The 19,695-nt window shown below is 43.3% G+C and overlaps 1 protein-coding gene across 1 annotated transcript; it reads left to right on the forward strand.

Annotated features, from left to right (window-relative positions):
- Positions 1 to 5,462: 5,462 nt before the first annotated feature.
- ICOSLG (inducible T cell costimulator ligand) lies at positions 5,463 to 19,308 on the forward strand. Its single transcript, XM_014876832.2, has 7 exons — positions 5,463 to 5,764; positions 8,883 to 8,923; positions 10,921 to 11,289; positions 11,774 to 12,058; positions 13,587 to 13,763; positions 14,787 to 14,822; positions 17,168 to 19,308. The coding sequence occupies exons 1-7, from the start codon at positions 5,751 to 5,753 to the stop codon at positions 17,176 to 17,178; spliced, it is 933 nt and encodes a 310-aa protein (XP_014732318.1). The 5' UTR covers positions 5,463 to 5,750; the 3' UTR covers positions 17,179 to 19,308.
- The last annotated feature ends 387 nt before the right edge of the window (positions 19,309 to 19,695 follow it).

Here is a 19,695-nt window from a genome sequence, read left to right on the forward strand (position 1 = left end):
TGTACTCATTCATTGAACTGCCTTTGAATTTGGGTTCTATTCCACCCTTAGCTGCACTGCTCTACAGGTGAAGAACAGTATGTCAATAATTCCTCAAGCTGCAGAAAAGCAATAAATGCAATGAAAGCTCAATGTTGACAAAAAACAGAAATCTATTTCAGTGCAATGCTGTGACACAAAGTCCATCAATTGGCTGGCTGAGGGAGAGGAGAGAGGAGGTAGTCACTCTAGCAAGGCTCTTCACTCCAGCACAGAAATGAGAAGGGAAACCAAAGACTGGAAGCAAATCCAGGCCACTGCCATGGGAGAGTGAAGAAGAAGTTGTTAAGAGTAAGAACAATGAGCTCTGGAAATGAGTCACTGACTGACATAATACATCCATGTGGATGTTTTGTCTTGGCGCTCCAGGTTACACCCAGAGGTCTTTTTGGAGGTGATGCTCCAGCCAAGCATCAGCTGTAGAGCTCAGGGCCCTTTGACCTCTGAGCCCTCTGGTAGCTTAGAGGAGTCAAAATAGCAGGTTTAATGGTCCTTCAGCCTCTGCAGAGTCACCAGAACAAACACAGATCCCAAAAACAAGACAGGAGCTGAATCAGGTACCTGTGGGAGCAAATATGCTGGAGTCTCCAGCTGCTCTTTCCTCTGCTGATGCCTTTGGCATCAGAAGGATGAAGTCTGAAGGGAGCCTGGGTGGAGGTGGCAGGGATGTCTGCCAGCCTTGGGGGCCAGCCAGCTTTCTTATCATTCTGGTACAGCATGTTCAGAAAGCAAACTGGGTTTTTTCCTTTGCTCTTTGCAGCAAAGGGAGTGCTGTGGCTGAAAACTGCTCCAGGAGCAGGTCCCAGAAGTGCTGATGCCTGGGGAAACTGAAGGGCTGGAGCCAGATGGCAGAGCAGGAGTGTCCAGCATTCTCTGGTCCCCTCAGCTGTCACAAAGTCAGGAGTGAATGTTTGCATCATAGTGCTGGCTGTGCAGCATGACCACCCAAGTGTGCGTCAATGAATGGCAATGTTTATCTCCTTTTCACTGCTTTCTGCAGTATTTCAGGGAAATAACATCAGGATGGGCATTGTTCACCAAGCAGCTGACATCCTGCCAGATCACATCCTTCTTTACCCCAGGAAAAATTATTTCTGTATCATTAAAACAAAAATTCATCTTAAATATCATCAAGTTATGGCAGATCATAATTTCTTTTCCTGCAAAAGAGCAGAGTCTTTGAAATATCCACTTCAGAAATTAAAATCAGTGTGTTATCTCTGGAATGTGTCTAAACAAAGACCACATTATTGCCTTCACCTGCCACTGGAGCACCTACAACTCTGTGAGGCAGATTCTCTTTCTTTCTTTCTTTCTATTTTTTTCTTTCTCTCTCTCTCTCCCCAAAATAAGGTGACAATCAATAATCTGACAAACAAAACTCAGAAATAAACCCACTTCCCTCTCTCTGAGCTGTAACTGGTACAGCAGTGTATGCTGCTCCACCAAATCTTGCCTGCATTACATCACACCAAAATCAGTGATGGGAAAAGGACAAAAAGGCCATGGTAGCTGGAGACAAGTGCCAGGAAAAAAAAAAAAAAAAAAAGAAGTAAAGGGATCAGGAAAGCCAGAATTAAAACATTACAAAATATTACATATATGCAATCAGTGGTGCAAGATGTTGATCACAAGGGGCTGGAGGAAGGTGCTGGACAGCTGATCACCAGCTGATGAGCCATGCAATATTGCTCCTCCTTTTTTACTTTCTGGGGTGAGCCCTGTCCTGCTGTGAACAGAAGAAAGAGGCAGCACATCCATGGCATGGCAGCACACACAAAAAAAACCTGGCAGCATCCACAGGTAGATCCCCACCTGTACTCATTGTGCTGACAGTTACTGACCTGCCTCTAACCCATTATGGAATCAGGCTTAATGTGCTCACCACTACACCTCCTGAAAGACAGGGCTTTTAGGGGAATTCAGCCCAACCACTTATCTGTCCTGCAACCACATCTTCAAAAACCCAAATGCCACACTACACCCTATCTACACTTTGTATTGCAAGTGTATCAGAGGGAATTTTTTGAGATATTTAAGGGCCAAACCAGCTTTTTACAATAAAATGAAACTGCAGTTCTCATCAAATCCTAGTAGTAGTGCCATATTTTATCAAATAATTCAATAATCAGCATTGTCACACAGATTTCAGTTCCTGTTTCTCACTAATTGCACTCGTATCATATCCTGTTGCATTACACAGGTTCCTATTTGACTGTGCTGTGAGGAGAAAGAAACACTTTTTTTTAAATTCTAAAGACAATACTAGAACATTATTTTTGGTATGTGATGGGCTCAATTCTAAAGACAATACTAGAAGATTGCTTTTGGCATGTGATGGTCACTGCTTTGCTCTGACACTAAGGTATCCAGGAATACAGTTGTTTTTCTTCAAGAGAAAATATTTTCATATCAGAGCTTGATTTCTAAAATTTGCTAGATTCTTTACTTCATGGCAATGGCTTAGAGCAGGACAGATACATATTTGCTTTCTAATGTAGTGTTAAGAGTTTTTTTTACTATGTCTGTTCTCAAAATAGCTTTCTATAAGGTCCATTTAGACTTAGAACACAATACCAGTTTTCAAACCCATGCTTAATATGTTTTATCATTTCAAATCATAGCTCATTTGTTTTAATAGGTATGTTGATGTAATGATAATCAAGTTGCAACTATATCTATAAATTTATGGTTAACATTTTTTCTTTTAATCTGCTTCTTAAAAAAATCTTAATGTAATCTTTAATTTGTACAGCAAATCCTGTGCTGCATTTTATCTCCTTAGAGTAAGTATTAGTCTTGAGACTTTATGTAATTGTGTTTGCATTTGAAAAAATGTTTCACCTGTTCAGATATTGCCACGATGGCTCTTAAGGATTTTCTCTGAACATTTCATCAGTTCTCCTCACAGAAGATCACCATGATCACAAACAAAAATTGTAGGGCATTTTATGGACTTCATCTTATCACAGTTTGGGAAGGCTGAGGTTTGAAATTAATTTTGATAGATTCTAAATACCTTTATGTTTAACCAGAGAGCAGCCAATATATGCACCATGGACTTCCTCTTCATTGTCTCTGTGGAGAGTTTGCCAGTCACTGGGATCCAGGTTTAGCTGTGGGGTTTTTTAATTGCTCAGAGGATTTCCAATGCTCTGTGTGTTATGTGGGATCAGAAATGCCATGCTGAAGAAGTTGTCCTAAAAACTAACAACTTCCTGTTGGAGAAGGAAAACTTCTGCTGGATGGTTTCAGACAATCTGGTCCTTCTCTTCCTCAGCTAAAGGCATCTGCATCTGGCTTGAGGTTGAGTTTATTCAGCTGTGGTCCCTCTCTTGTCACTCTTATAGTCAATGTAGTGAATGTGGGCAAAAGAAAGGAACCCTTCTCCACAAGACATTTCACACCCTAAAACCTGTGAACTCTAAAACCTGTGAACTCTGTTCCCCAAGAGATTTTTTGATGCATTATCTAGTGTCCTGAGCAAATAATTAGAGCAAAGGATATCTGGCAGAAATGAAACTGAGCAAAGGAGCAGAAGGCAATTCAGACAGCAAGAGCACTCTTCTCTTTGGAGTGATTCCACATAGGATAACATGGCCTGAATACAAGAGGCTCAAGAGACATTTTCAGCAATGACATACCGTAGTGGATTTTTTTTTTAACCTGCCCACACACAGTGAGCTGGGAAAAGTATTGCCCATATAGTTATTTCCTTGCTATTCCTAAAACAACAGGAAATCAGCTATCTCAACATGCACAACTAATAATGAATTGTGAATACCAGTGCTCCTTTCTAACATGACTAAATATAACACAGTACTTTCCTTCTCTGGGTATAAATAAATGGATTGCCATTGCTGCTACACAGAGCACATTTCTCCCAAAACACGTGTTTTACAGGGCTACAGATTTCCTCTTTAGCATGCAATAATCTTGGGATTTGAGTGTTAAAAGTGTTATTTCTGGCCAATTCCTTGATTGTCTGGTGTGACAACAAAATGTGAGCTAGAGAGAAAACAAAGACTATTGCTTCCTCTTTGTTCATTCACTTCTCACAAATTATTTTCTCAGAATCCTAAGATACTTTAATTGCAATTTTTCCCTCATCACCAGACTGTTCTTAGCAGTCAGCTTTGCTATCTTACTCCACTGTCTCCACTACTTAAGGAAAAAAATTGTGCTTGTGCACTGTCCTCCCCTCACCCTCTATTAAGTGTCCCTCTTCCATTTGCTAATTCTACTAGCTACTCTGTAGGCGGAGAAAAAGTGTTGGAACAGTGTTGCAAAATCATTCATGCCTTGTATCTTCCTTTGTTCTTCACCCCTGCATAAAACCGCACAAGTGGCCAAAGCTATTGTGATTTCTCTCGCTACTTCTGTCTCAGTTGCAAGTCATACTTTACTTTAGTAAAGCTTTAGTGTCATGCACATTTCCATCAGGAACTATTTCAGTGAAAGACATGAATTGGCTGATGCAAGTATGTTCTGATTCAGGCATAATTCCATAGGAATATTTACCTTCCTTTAAATTTAACACGAATTTAAACCTACCCTCCCAAACTGATCACTGATTTGCAGGTGTCAGTGACACACACAGAGAGGCTGACGTAGTGTCAGCTTTAAGACCCAAAACTGAAATCCCCCTTCTTGCTGCTGGCTGGCAGCGGAAATGGCTTGAGACCTGTCGGTCTTGCACAACAACAGTTTCACGTTCATTGTGCATAACGTCATCGCATCGCCAGGGTGACTAGAACTAAGAAAATATACAGTATGAACGTGGCAGACTTTAACCATTGATGCTGTGATAGCTTTGTGCTGTGTGTCACAAATGCTCGCGTTAACAAAGAGGTCCCAGCTGGGCTGAAGGTCCTGACAACAAACGAGGCAAACACAGCCACTGATGTGAGACCAAAAATGAAACTGCAGAGACTGAGAACCGCAGCTTTTAAACACCCGGGTGTTTAAAACCACACACCTACGACAGCTCCAGGTGCGGTTCTGTTCTCTATCAAATCCCATGGAGCTATTTACAAAATATAAATACAGAATAAATATGCTATTTATGCAAACATACACCTAATGTACTTCGAAACCCAACTTTCCCGGTTCCGAGGGAGGATTCTTCGAGACACCGGAGCGCACCGGGTGCGGTCCCTGCCCTCCCTTGGGGCTGGGGACCGATCTCCAGCGCATCGCAGAGCCAAGAGGATGCTGCTGTCTCTGTGATGTGACAAAAGCTGCCCAGCCCTGGCTCGCCAGCAGCGACAGGGGGCATCCTGCCTGACGGGGACATGGATTCGCGGAGAAGGGTTTGCGGGAGCCGGGAATTCCCATCCAGTAGCAGCGAGGATGCTCTTGGAAGGGGTCAGCGGGGATGGGCGAGTGCCTGAGCTCTCCACCAGGACAGGCTGTGCCGGTTCCCTGAGGCTGCCACACCACAGCACGGGCTATGCCGGGTCCCTGAGCTCATCACGCCAGAGGACCGGGCTGTACCGGGTCCCCTGCTCGCACAGCGGGGCCGGCACCAGCGGCTCGCAAGGCGGAAATCCCCGGGGGGGAGGTGTGGGCGGAGGGAAAAGGGAACGGCCATAGACAGGCTGCTAGTGCTCGGCTCAGCTCCCCACGGCTCGGCTCGGCTCGGCTCGGCTCAGCGCAGCTGGTTCAGCTCAGCTGGTTCGGCACGGCTGGTTCGGCCCGGCTCCGGCGCGATGAAGCCGCGAGGGTGAGTGCTGGCCGCGGGGGAAGGAAGGGTCGCTGCTGGCGGCCGCTTCCCGGGCACGGATGAGCATCGCCCTTAGGGAAACGCGAGTTTTGCTGCTGCCGCGGGCAGGGAAAGAGCTGGCGGGGATTGGGCTGCTTAACTGGAGCCAGGGGCGACCCCCGGCCCCGGGGCAGGTACGGAGCAGGTCCCGTCCGCCGGCAGCGCTCCCGGTGCCGGGAGGGGAGAGCCGGGCGCTGCCAGAGCTCCCCGTCTGCCCGGGCAGGGGTCCCCTGTCCGTACGCGGCCATCGAGAGCTGCGGGCAATTAATGGGGCCTTTTATGGATATTTTCGGCTGAAGGGCTGCGATGGGACCTGGCTCACCTGGGTTTTATTGCCCAGGGTAGCGCGCTTTACAGCCGCGGTTAGGAAAGCTTCGCAGGTGACCTGCTTAGGGCACCTGCCGATCGAGAAGAGCCATGTCGCTACAAGGTTAGGGGACAAAGTGGGTCTCAGCAGTGGAGCAAAGCTCCCAAAGTTGTTATGGCAAGCATCAGGGTATCTCTTTGCCTGGCTAGAGTGTACTCCAGCAGCAGCATTCCATGGCTTTGAGATGAGTAGTGATGAAAAGGTTGGGGTGCTGGTAGGAAGAATCATCTCACCAAGCAAGAATGTCTGAAAGGGGAAGTGCAACTTTCTCCTGTTTCACACGGCATTTTTAAAAACCTGCAGAAGAGGAAGGTGTGGGAAAGAATTGAAAAAGTAAAATAATTAATTTTTTTTTTTTTTTAATTATGAGAGCAAGAAGGTAGCGCAGCTATGCCAGCACTTAACTAACCTCACTGCTAGTGTGATGGGCACAGGAGCTCAGTCAATGTAGACAGCAAAAGGAAGGTTTCTCTGCAGACAGAGCATTTCTCCCTTTTTCCAGTTGAAACCTGGAATTAAAGCTGCTCCAGGGGAACATCATGGGTTGACACTGCCCCCACAAACCAACTTCCAGCTGCAACTTCCTCCAAGAAGAAGGATGAGGCATCTCTGGATCTGTCCAACCTTGACTGTGGCATCACTTACTAAAACAAGAAATCAAGATCCGCTTTGTATACATATGTACGAGAATCAGCTCTGGCTGAATATCTAAATGTCTGTTGACAAATAGCTACCATGGGAAATTCCCTAGAAAGTCCCATAAAGATCAGTCAGTTATTGTTATTGTTCTATTCAAATGAGTTGCTATATCCATAGCTTCTAACTTGGGTGGAGAATAATAAAACAAACACAGGCATGGGATTAAGAAAGACTGAGGACTACATGAGCTGAGCTTGCCAAGACAGACCTCTACAAGCCTGGTGCAAAAGTGATGACTCCTGCACAGTGTAAAAATGCAACAGCAATTAAATACAAATCCACGTGTAAAAACCACTGTCAGAGACAGAACAGAATTTAGGTGTGCTTCCTTGGGAGAGACTTCCTTTGAAACTGATTGCAGATTTACTGAAGTAATAGAGCAGAAATTTTCCACACTGGGCATTCACTTAAACTTTTCAAGCTTCATATATCAGATCATTTCAAAGGACACAGAAAAAGAAAATAAAGTGTTTTCTTTATACAAAAAAATAACACAATTCATACCAGTTCTCTCTTAAAGTTTCTCCACCTCAGTCTCTGGAAATGGGGCTTCAAGTAGAGGTAGATTTTGTGCCAGGAATTTCCTCTGCTTTCTGCATGGGAAGCTGAACATGTTTGGTAAGATGATCATTTTCTTGGGGGGGAATTAGAGACACTCCTCTGCAGCAGAGGAGCCCCGAGTTGTGCCCAGGCAGGTGGTGAGAGTGAAGCTGGGCAGAAGCAAAGCTGTGCCTGGGAAGTGATGTATGAATTCTTGTGCCTGGCTGGACAGAGGAGCAGAAGCTGTGGGGAAAGGACAGGAACCCTGGAAGAGGGGGGATTTTGTAAAGCACAGCAAAGTGAGAAATGGCTGCTGGGGAGTGAGCTTAGGTTAGGGCTTGGAAGGAGAAGGGCCAGGCAGGGCAGGGTTGGTTTGGAGGGAAGACAGTGACCAGTCTGGGTGGGAGGCTCTAGAAATTAGAAAATTTCTAATTTTCTTATTAGAAACGGCCTGCTGGGAGCAGCTGCCCTTTGCCCCAGCCCAGGTTCAGAACACTGGGGAAAGGAAGCCAGCTGTGCCAAGGTCGTGTGGCCTCTCAGTCCTGCTTGCCAAGGGGAGCTGGGTACACTGGTGACAGCCCAGAGCTCCTGTCACTCTGCCCTCAGCTCAGCTTTGCAGCCTTATTGCACCTGGGCCAATATCAAGGTGGGCAGGTGCAACCACAGTTCTCATTCCAAAACCTTTCCATCATCTTTCTTTCCCTTCCTACATCAGTCTGGAGAGCACAATGTGTAACTAGGTGCGGTGGTGAAAGGCTGTTTTAAAATAACTCACAGGGAAGTGCTGTCCATTTATCTTCCTTAAACCCCTATGGGATGACAGTTAAATCACTTGGACTTTATAGATGGGTTAAACTGGGTTTCCTATGGCCTTCTTTCCTTTGGAGAAACTGCTGCACAGATTTTCACCTAGTGAGTAATCAAACACACCAAATTGTTCCCAGCAAAAACCTTTGCACAGCTCTCCACTATCAGCAGGTTACCTGTTTACACATTTTTACTGAGTGCACAACCTGGTGGGCAGCATGGTCAGCTGCTGTTTGCCATTTAACCAGACAGAGCCATAACTCCTTGAGCTTCAGCCAAAGATTAAAAAACCTGGGTTTTGATCTGTGCAGCCACTGTCCTTCCCAGTGGCCCAGATACCTCCAGAGCCTGTTTGTCCAGCAAACCAATCAATTCTTTCAGAAGAGAAGACAGGCCCAACACCAGCTTTGTGCCCTCTGCCCTGATTCCAATATTAGTGCATTTTGCTGCTATTCATGGCCTTGGCCACTAAACCATTGCTGAGTTGTATAAACAGAAGTTTTGCAGCTGTCAAAAATGCAAATACTTAATGAGGCATTACATGGGAGCAGTACCTAATTTACCTACTTCTGCCACTATATAAAGACAATTAAAATTTGGTTTATGGCTTATTTAAACACCAAAGATGCAAAGTTGGTTTTAACATTTGTTTGCTTTTCGTTTTAGGTATGGATTTCTGTTACTGCTCCTTCATATCCTGATAGCTGGTAAGTTCAAAAAAACTCAGTAAAAATTAAACTGCCCTCCCTTTAATATGTTTGGCCAAATGCACAAAGTAGTTGTAAAATGCACAATATGAACATCTCTGTTTTCTACAAGATGCTGAAGAATTCCTCAGTGGGAAATGTTTCTCTGACAGGCATCAGGGATGCATCACAATCAATTATGGATGCTCTTGCTCAGATTGCTTTGCTTGCTCCCTGTGTACTTATCTCTGTCAACAAAAGGCCTCAGAAGTGGAGTAATAAGAGCTGCTGATAAGCAGATCTAACATCTGTTATTATCTTTTATATAAGCCTGTATACTCAAGAGTAGAATTATACGTCACGGTATTAAGTAGTCAATATTAGTAATTTTACTACTACTTAATTAGTAGAAAATTTACTCCTACTATTAGTAATCTTACTTTTACTATGGTTTTAAAATATCCCTTGCAAAAAAAAGGTAGAATTAAATCACACCACCTGGTGATATTTAAACGGTTTTAGAGTTCTCTCCTCTGTTCTTGCTTAATCACTGAGAAGGACCTCAACAAAGTCACCAAGGAAATTCCCTGGCCTCGATATCAGGACAAACTGTACCAGACCCAGTCTCAATAGATGCTGGCCGGAGTTGCACCCATCTTTCCAGGGCACTCATTTTCCTGCTGTTCCAACGGGTTTCCCAAAATCTGAGCCAAGGAAGCGTGTTGCAATTCAAGCCTGTTGCTTCCAGTGCCACCCTGCAGAGTTTAAGTGCCTGGCAAACATCCTGCCTTTCTCCCTGCAGGCACTGTGTCTGCCTCAGTGTTTTTTCTCCGGCCAGGGTGCCCAGCTCAGATGTGTAGATGATTTCTGAGTCCAGTGCACCCTCACAGATTCCCCGTTAATGTTGACACCTCCCTCCCTCCTCACCACGAGCTATTGCTGCATTTCCAAACCTCCACTCCTGTCACTTCCTTTCCCTCAATCATCCACCCACGTAATCCCTTCTCCCAGCTGTAATCTCTCCCATCCAGCCCCAGGCCTGACCCCCTCTTGCCTGGCACCAACAACCCCCACGCCATCCTGGACTCCTTTAAACTTTTAACAAACATTACTTTAACTTATTGTAGCATTTCAACTTGAAACACGATTAAGTTCTTCATAAAATCACCACAGGACAACACTTAACTTAGAAAATTAACAACCTTACCTTGTAACAAACTAACTAAATTTTACCCTAAGCTGCTGGTCCCGGTCTGGATGCAGCAGGGAGGCTGTGGGCAGAGCTGCCCAGCCCTGGGGGACTCCCTGACCTCTGCTCTCTGCATCAGCTCTCAGCCACCTTGTGCCTTTGCTTGGAGCAGAGCCTGCCTTTCTCATGGCTGGAAAGCAGGAAAAGTGTTCTGAAAGCCAGATGCGTTCCTGACTTTAGCTCAAGTGACCCTAAAGATGTAAATGTCTAATGAATGTGTCACTGGAGGTATCTGGATGTGGTTGTTTGCCAGCTGAATGCATTTGTTGAGAAGGTGTCACTGACAGTAGCAGTAAAATGTGGTTGCTTTGTCATGCTGGCTTTGAGGGATACTGCTTTTACTCCTCAATTTTTTGAGTCTCAAAATAATGGCAGCACTCTTTCTTATCAATGCTTCCATTTCTTGTGATCTAAGTAGAGTTAATTGGCATTTATCTTAATTTTTAAAAAGTGATTATTAATGCATTAGGACTTGAATATGTGTCTGCAGTCAGTGCATAAAGTGAACTGTGGGTATCTATGGGCCTAGGAATGATTCTGACTGGCTCTCAGGGAAAAGGTCCCTTGGGACAATGCACAGACAAATGGACATGGAGAGAATTAGCCACTGGAAATCTGGGAGGTACAAATGATTATAAAGTGAGCACGCTCACCCACCTGCTATAAAATTAATACTGGAGTCTTTATGGGGTATAATGTACTTGAAAATAATGACTTCTTTTCCCCACATAACCTCCCTTTTCTCTCTGTCTCTCTTTTAATCTTGTAGTTATTGCACTAGAGAAGAAGAACATCATCAGTAAACTTGGAGACAACGCCACACTAAGTTGCATTTTTAAGGAAAACAACTTGCAATTAAAAAATCTACGGGTATATTGGCAAATAGCTGATGATTCCTATAAAGAAAAGTGTTCAGTTGTACATGCACTGATGTCTGGCCAAGAGGATAACAGGAATCAGTGTATTCGCTTTAAAGACAGGACTCGATTATTCTGGGATAGATTGGAACACGGTGATTTTTCCCTGCTATTACTAAATGTCAGCCAGCATGATAGAAATACATACAAATGCATAGTACAGAGCACAGTTGAATATTCCAAAGTGATTTACCAGACAGAAGTGGCTCTCAGTTTAGCAGGTAAGAACTTGTGTCACTTTTCCCAAATTCTCATTTCTGCTTTTCAAATTTGTGCTGTTTCAATATTATATTTAAGTACAACTTTAACTTTGAAACAGACTTTTGCCCTTTGCTGAAACGAAGTCTGCTTAATTTAAATGTTACACACAGGGAATATAAACTTTGAAGAATGCATGTAAAAAGTGTTTACTCAGTGTGTATTTCTTTTCTTCTTGTTTACCGTGGATATGAGAGCTTTTGCATGTACTGGGTGACAGCAGCTTTAGTTTGTCCTTTCTTCCTTTGGGTTTGGCTTTAGCTTTTTGCCCTTCCAGTGATTCTCTCAGCTCTCTGGTTTACAGACCAAACCTGCAGGCATTTCTCTTTCAAGTCATGAGGGTGGTGTGAAAACCAGCAGTTTGGCTTCAGAATCCATCTCAAAATTTTGCCTTTCCAGTATGTTTCAAAATGTCACCAACTATTTATTTTACTTCTTGCTCTCCAGTGAGTTACAGCCAACCAATACTCAGTGGACCAATAAAAAACAATGACAGCAGTGGAGAGGAGGTAACCTTCAACTGCAGGTCTGGCAATGGATACCCAAAGCCCAACGTCTACTGGATCAATAAAGTGAACAACAGGCACCTGAATGCATCAAAAACAGAGATCATATCCCATGAAAACGGCACTTTCAACGTTTTTAGCACACTGACAGTGAAAGCCACCTCTAACATGCAAATAGAGTGCTCCATAGAAAATGAGATGCTGCAGGAAAATCTGTCAGCAAATTGTAAGTTCCTCCATGCTGCCTCATGTTGTCTAGGTAGCAGGAATATCAATCAGTGTGTCTCTGTCTGTAGATGTGCACTAGCAAAGGCTGTGCATTAATTCAGTACTTCCCAAAAGTGCTGAGAAGATCTCAGACTTTGTTTCAAGCTTTGGTTATGCTTAGCAATGGACTTGATGTTTAATTCCTTCACACTGAATTACCCACCAAGTGTGTTATGACAGCAAGACTGAGAAGCTCTTGCATCTGAGGTAGTTGCTGAGCTTAACCTTTTAGTTCCTCAGGAATATGATGATTTGGGGAGTCAGGGTTTTTTAGGGGCCACCATACAGCAGATCCATGATTTATGACCCCCTACCCAATGGCCTTGCAACACTCACATTTGCTTTTTATTCTGCCTAGTTCCAAAGTTCTGTTTTCAGTCTCCAAAACTCAATTTAATACAGTGCATGACTTATACTAGGTCTGGAGCAAATGGGCAATATAAGCTCAATAGAACAATGTACCTAATAGCACAAGTATAATGTACTATTTATTGCTGATATGGTGATTAATAAGAAAAGCAAGTATTTAGTCACTCAACTCTTCACAAAAACAGAAAGCTATTAAAAAAAAAAAAAAAGGTATTAAGAAGTTATAGCTACAGTACCACTGCTGCAGTTCATTATTTCCAAAAAGCTGTGTAGAGAATCTATCTGGAGTGGGAAGGCTGATCTGGAGGTGGCTGATCTCACTGCTGTTCCTGATCCTGCCTCCAGCCACACTTTTCTCTCACACATCTCTGCACCCTGGTGCAAGGAGGCTGGAATGTTTCCATAACTGTAGCTGGATACCAGAGCTAATTTACCTGAACACCCCAAACACTGATCCCATGAATGCAGGAAAACTATATAAACTATTTCCAGGAAAGAAATTGAACACATGAGCAGAAGTTGCACAGTAGAGTGTTTATGTGATAATACATCATGCTGTCATCCCAAATTAAAGGAAAACTAGGTAACCTCATCATTAATTTCCTAAAGGCTTTGTCATGTTGTCTTCTGAGGGAAAAGACCTTCATATTACTATTTTTGGGGGTTTTTTAAAGTCTTACAGTTGCACTTGAAAGAGTAAGAGATATGATTTGAAACCTTCAGTTTGCAGCAATGGGTGAAGATTCTTCACTAACTTCAGGGAAACAAGTTTTCACCCATTTTTCTGAATACCATCAGGTTTACATTATAGATTCTGTATAGATTCATTTTCAACTGAGCCTAGATACAACCCCAAACACAGAGTCTCTGAAAGCTGGAGGGAAAGAAGAAAGAAGGATGGATGCATTATGATGACAGGGAAGACATAATTATTTAGACATATTTAGACATAATTAGTTGGAGATGTTTCTCACTCAGCAGGAATCACCAAAATCAGTGATATGAATAGCACAGATCTTTTATCCTTCAGAATTTTTTAGGCATGTAAAAGATGGTATTTTCCTGGTATGAAATGTGAAAATTTACACCTTATGACATCCTTTTCTGTTTCATTCTAGACACACAGCAGAAGAAAAGCAGTGGTCCAGGCACAAAAAGTGATGAAAACCCAGAAAAAAAAGGACGAGGTGCTCAAGCAGCTGGCATCATTGGCATTGTCTTTGTGATAGGTCTTCTAACTGGTTTAATCTGCTGGCTCTGGAGGAGGAGGTCCTCTAATCTAGTGTCCTATAGAGGTAATGAGACACTTCATTTGCATGACCAAATTATAATAATTCTTTTTCATCTGCCAAAATACCTCCTGTCCTCCAGCAGGAAGAGTTAAAACATGACTAAGTTGCCTGCCCATGGCAGCAGGAAATCATGCCATTATTATAAACTTGGTGTGCCCTGGGGAGGAAATGTAGTGCCCCAGGTTATGTTGTTCTTTTTGGTTTTCTCTTTCTGTGTCCAAGCCTCGCAGGAAGTAATTTCTGGATGTGTGAGTAACTCGGACTTTGTGTCTGTTTGGGCCATGGTTTGTCAGCTGTGATCCCTGAAGGCTCTTCCTGGATAGGTGGCATGAAACAGGACTGGGGTTGGTAGCTCGCTCAGCTTAGCAGAGTTTGAAGCAGAAATCAGAACATAATTCAATCCTGAAAGCTTCAGAGCCACTGGCTGGATGATCAAGGGTCAGGATCCTGCTGGGACCAAGCAGAAATGTGGCTGGTCTCACTGTCACATGTGTACCCTTGTGTAGCTGGATTTTTGCATGACTCTAAAAGAGCTCTAAAAAACATCTTGTGGACCAGACTGGGTCTGCCAATGTGGCTGAGCACTTGCTCTAAGCCCCTTTGCAGCTATCCAGGAGCTAACATCTCTGGGGAGCAGGGATAACACTTCCATGGACAAGGACAATCCATGTTATTTTGTTAGCAAGCCTGGGTGCCTCAGAAAATACAGGGAAGGGCAAGTTAATGATCTTGTCCAGGATCTGCAGCAGCTCTTGTAAAGTCATGTCCTTCCTTCACAAACAACCCAGGAGTGAGGCAGGACTCTGTCCCAAGACAGGGAGCCAGGCTATCACTTCAATCCAAAAATCTCTCCTTCTGAAATGGTATCCTGGGTTGGAAGCAAATAGAATATTGGACTGCATTTTATAGAACGTTTAGCACATTGAACCCTCAGTCTTGGTGGATGTTGCTTAGTATTAATCTCATTTTTATGAAGACTGTGGTTATCAATCCCACATGCTGAAACCCATGCATTTGTTTCAACAGATGTCCAAACAAGAGAAGACCAAGGAGGACTCAACTGTAAGTATTAAATCATATTGTTTGTCTCTAGTGACTTAACTTCATAGCTTTGGTACCCAAGTTCAGCACAAGCCTTTAGATTAGACTTGCTGGGTGATACAAACTGAAGCATTTTTTTAGGCAGTACATCCTAGATGGTGTTTAATTGGGATACAGGGACATCATTTGCATCATGTCTGTGAACCTGAGCCTGTAGACACCCAATTTAAAAAAACCCTTCCTTTCCTAGAAAAAACATGCTCTTCAGACCTTCACCATGATCATATTTTTATAGGCAAGAATGCAACATTGTAGGCCAGCTGGTTTATAAAATCCATTTGTTATTTATAGTGGGGAAAACATGAAAATTGGGTGAAAAAAATGAAGATTTGGAAAAACAATTGGACAGAGGACTCGCAAGAGTACAAGGTGAAATATCTGCCTATCTGATATCTCATTTGGCAGTTTCTACTGAAGCTAATGACTGTTTCCTGTGTGTCTCTGCAGAGCAGGCAGAAAATACTGTGGTTTCACTAAAACTGTAATAATTAGAGCATAGTTTGCTGTAGCAGATGCTGTGAATGTACCCAATACATAGTATCAAGCACAAGCAAAATAACACTTAAATTAAGAAACTTTTTCTCAATTCTTTGACAGTCATGGAAACTGGGTTAATGGTCAGTTATTTTCCAGACTGCAAGCTGCTCCCCAACATTTGTGTTTGCTAAACAACAACAGGCATTGCACTGTCTCCTGCAGAGCATAATCTGTGGAGGAGGAGGGATTTTTCTCCTTAAAATAAAGAGACTTTTTCTCCTTTTGTTCCTGGGAACTGCATTAATGAACACAAACAGTTCATTTCAGGTCAACTTTTTTTTGCTCTAGACTTACTTCTACCAGGCCATTCTTGCTTAGATCCTTGGACTTAGCCCATTAGTAAAAAAACCTCCAGGATGTAAATGAGAGTAAATATTTATCTTGTATTGAAGGTTGCTGTAGCATGATTTGTTCATTAAGAACAAAGCAAACGCACCTTTCCAGATGCTGTCTTTTCTTTGACATTTCTCAACTCCACTTGTGGAAGAGGAGGTGGCACAGCAGCTTTGGTGTCCCACTGATGACAGAAGTGTCCCATCCCTTGTTTTGGGTATCCCATTTTAAGGGCAACGTGGATCAGCACCAGAGAAATGAAAACGGTCCAGGGAATGTGATCTCTGGTGAGAGATTGGTTATGTCTGTTTAGGCTGGAGAAGGCCAGGCTGATTAAGGACACAATAACAATCCTCTCCAGAGTGTCTTCCAAGAGGATGGGACAAGTTATTTATTGTACTAACACAGCTGACACTGCACTTAAGGCACAACAGATTTAAACAAAGATTTAAGCTAGATATCAGAAGAAAGTGTCTAAGGGTAATGGTAGTTGAGCACTGAGGCAGAGTTTGTCCAGGCTATCAAGTCTCCATCAGTTCAGGTTTGCTGCTTTGTCTTTTCTTACCAAAAGAGAAAAACAGTATCTGTCAGAAATTATTTAGAAATAAAGCTGATACTACCTTAGTAAAAAAGATGGGCTCTAGGAGAAATTCTAACCTAATTCAATCACTATTTGGTATTTTCAATCCTGCTGTGTGTGGGAGATGGGGATAAGCCCTGGGGAGGTGCAGCCAGGGGGATGCTCTGCAACAGCATTTTGGTTTTCAACACTGCTGTAAATGCACTTCTGCTTCTGGCACCCCATAAAGAAGGTCAAGTTGTTTCATGGCACTGAGAATCCTGAATACTGCAAACCAAAATGAGATTACTGAAACTAACTTTGCTGTTACAAAGGCAAAAAAAAAGAGTTTGCAAACTGGGAGGAAGGCAGATTGTAAAGAAGAGTAACTCCGTCCTGGTGGAAGTCTCTCCAGACACCCATTCCAGTCAGTGGGGCAGGATGCTCTGGTAATGAGAAATTCAGAGCTGGAGCAATTCTGAACTATTATCTGAAGGAATCCCTTAATTTCCTGAGAGGAACCTGGGGAAGCTGTTTTCTCTTGCCCACAGAGAGGCTTTGTGCATCTCATTCTCTGAAATAGTTCTAAATTAATCCAAGGTGACACTGATACCCCTTCACAAGCAAGGCCACTTTTTCCATTTGCACAGGGAGGCACTTCCAGACTGTGGCATGAGGACAGAAAGCCCCCAGTGTCTTGGGTATCCAGGCAGGATTTCTCCCCAGTCAGCTTTCTCTCAGCAGCATGAATATGTCTTTTCCACAGCTTTGCAGCTTGTTCCTCTGGTTACATAGGAAAAGCAGTGCTGGGAATGATTATTTCTGGGGAAGTTTTTTGTCTATTTTTTTGTAAAAATAAATTATTTTGTTTTTACAGCACCTGTCTAAATGGAAGGTCTACCAACAATTTGGGCAGCTGGAGATGTGTCAAGAGAAACATCACTCCCTCAGTGGCAGCACTGTTTGTAAAGTGACAGATTTCTGCCAAGAGAGACAGAAAAAAAAAATAAAAAGCTTCTAGAACACAAGAGGAAGGAAAATCTGCTGGATTTTCATTCCAGACACTGACTGTGCCCACAGAACATCGTGTCACCACTCTTGCTCAGCACTTTGGACAGCCCTCTGTGACTGCCAGTGATTTGGGCACCAGTACTGGGGAAAGCAGAAAGCCTGGGACTCAGCTGCACTGTGCCAGACCAGAAAAGCTGGTGACTGTCCAGTCTTCCATCATGAACCTTGAGGACTGTCAGGAGCAGAAGCAGCCACGTTTCAGGAGCATGGGACATTCTTGCTGTCACCTTACCCTGAGGATGACTACTGCATGTGAAGAAAGGCAGCTAAAACAAAGAAAGAAAACTGAAGGACTCTGAAGAGTGAGATTTGTGACCTCTTCCATGTTTCTCTCTCTCTATAACACAATCCTTCCATTGTCTGTTTTCACCAGCTGCTGCTGTTTACAGAACCAGGCAGAACACTTTGACCCAGTCCTTCAGAAACAGGGGTTGCTCTAATGGGGTCAAATACTGAATGTGTTATCATAAGGGAAGGTGCCTTCTTTAAGCCTTTGTAGCAACATTTTGGTTTTTACCAAATATTCCACCAAAAAGGGGATTTCCACTTTCAACAGGAGCCAGCTGTGAGAAAAAAAAACCAGGCTGTGGAAATCCGACCAATTCAAAATAGAATGTTATGCTATGTAAATGTCATGTTACCTGGACTTACCCTTCTCAGGATGGAACAAAAACTGTGGTTGAGCTCTGCTTGATTCAACTGAAGCTTTAATTAAGCATTTTCATGGCTTCCAGGGAGGATTTTAAACTGAAGGTTTTAAACTTGTGAACTTGTGCCTGTGTCTTATCCTTACACGCACCCCACAAAACAAAAAAGAACATGCAAATTCTATCAGTGTCTTGTCCATGAATGTCCAGAAAGCCAAGAACAGCATTTTCCTTGTGCCAGTGCATGTGCCTTGCTATTTAGCCCCAAGCTAGCCAAACTGACTGGCTAAAAATAGTAAAAGAGTAAACTCTGCTGATGATACAAAATTTTGAAGGAGGAGGAATTTTTACGAGCTCCCTTGCCCAGATGGGACAGTTTCCCCATTCATCATGGGGGGACGGATATTAGTATTTTTAACTGAGCTCTGGAAACACTTGACCTCTTCTACACCAGTTGCTAGACTAAACTGTATGATTTTTGTGAATAAGTCATAGTCTTGTTTGTTCTTGCTCTGTGTGTGAGAAGCACTCCAGTATCAACTCTGAGCTCAGACACTGACTTTTCATATCAAGATCATCTTTCAATTCCCAGCCACGTGAAAATCCTGTTGTACTCACATCACGTGGAACCAGGACCATTTGGCAATAGTGCAGCAGCTATCTTTTGTCAAAGCAATACCCCCAGGGAGACTCCCAGCTTCTCTCATGTTCATGAATCCAGATGTTAGATATTTTCTGAGTCCAAGTGTAGTCTTCAGTGTACCCTAAAGGGAACTTGCTTGAGGAAAGTTTGCAGACACCTCAAAAAATGTGAACAATCTCTGTGCAGATGTGCAGGGTGAACACTTCCTAGTGGTTCAGTAAAAAGTCCTGCAGCCATTTGCACCTTATCTGTCACATGAAGTAGTTTTGTGCAGCCTCTGGTGCTGCTGTACCTGACAGAAGTCTTTCCTACAAGTAGTTTTCCACTTATATGTTCTGCAACTGTGATGGTTCAGAGATGTAAGAAGTGACCTAGCTGTCAGTCCACGATATGGTATTAAAACAAATTTATACTGGTTGAATTTTCTTACTTCTGGGCTACTTCATGGAGACACCTAAATACAGAAGCCTTTTCTTGCAAAATCTGTGCTTTCATTTAGCTTAGGGTTCCAGCTATTCAGGGTTCCAGCTATTCCTGGAGGTCATTAAATCCTAGATGACACTTGGTTGTTACCATTCAAAGGACTGGTAATTTCATAGTACCAGTTTTTATCTTCACATGCCATGTTTATATTTTAAATAAAATCTATTAATTCTTCTTTATGGTTGACTAAATCTGTCAGCACACAGAGACAAGCCAATCCAAGCCATTGCCCCTACCCAAAGTGGCAGTTTTACTTTTTAGCCACATCCCTCAGTGCTCCTTTTCAAAGCCCTCACATGAGGGGAGACAAACACAACACAGAGCTGCCCATCTTTGCTTTATTTTGGCTCACACAACAAAATGCCTCGAAGAACACAACAAACTCCACAAAAGCCAGGCAGTAGCCTGAAGGCAGCACTAAGCCTGGGCTGATTCATCCATTTCTCACCCAACTTTACAACCTCGAGCAGAGCAAAGGTACAGCACAGGCTCCTGCTTCCAGAACTGAAACCAGCTCATTGCACCCCCTAGACCCGTCTTGCACAGGAGCACCAGCATCTC

This window comes from Sturnus vulgaris, chromosome 2 (genome assembly GCF_052056855.1).
Source record: "Sturnus vulgaris isolate bStuVul1 chromosome 2, bStuVul1.hap1, whole genome shotgun sequence".
Classification (NCBI taxonomy): Eukaryota; Metazoa; Chordata; class Aves; order Passeriformes; family Sturnidae; genus Sturnus; species Sturnus vulgaris.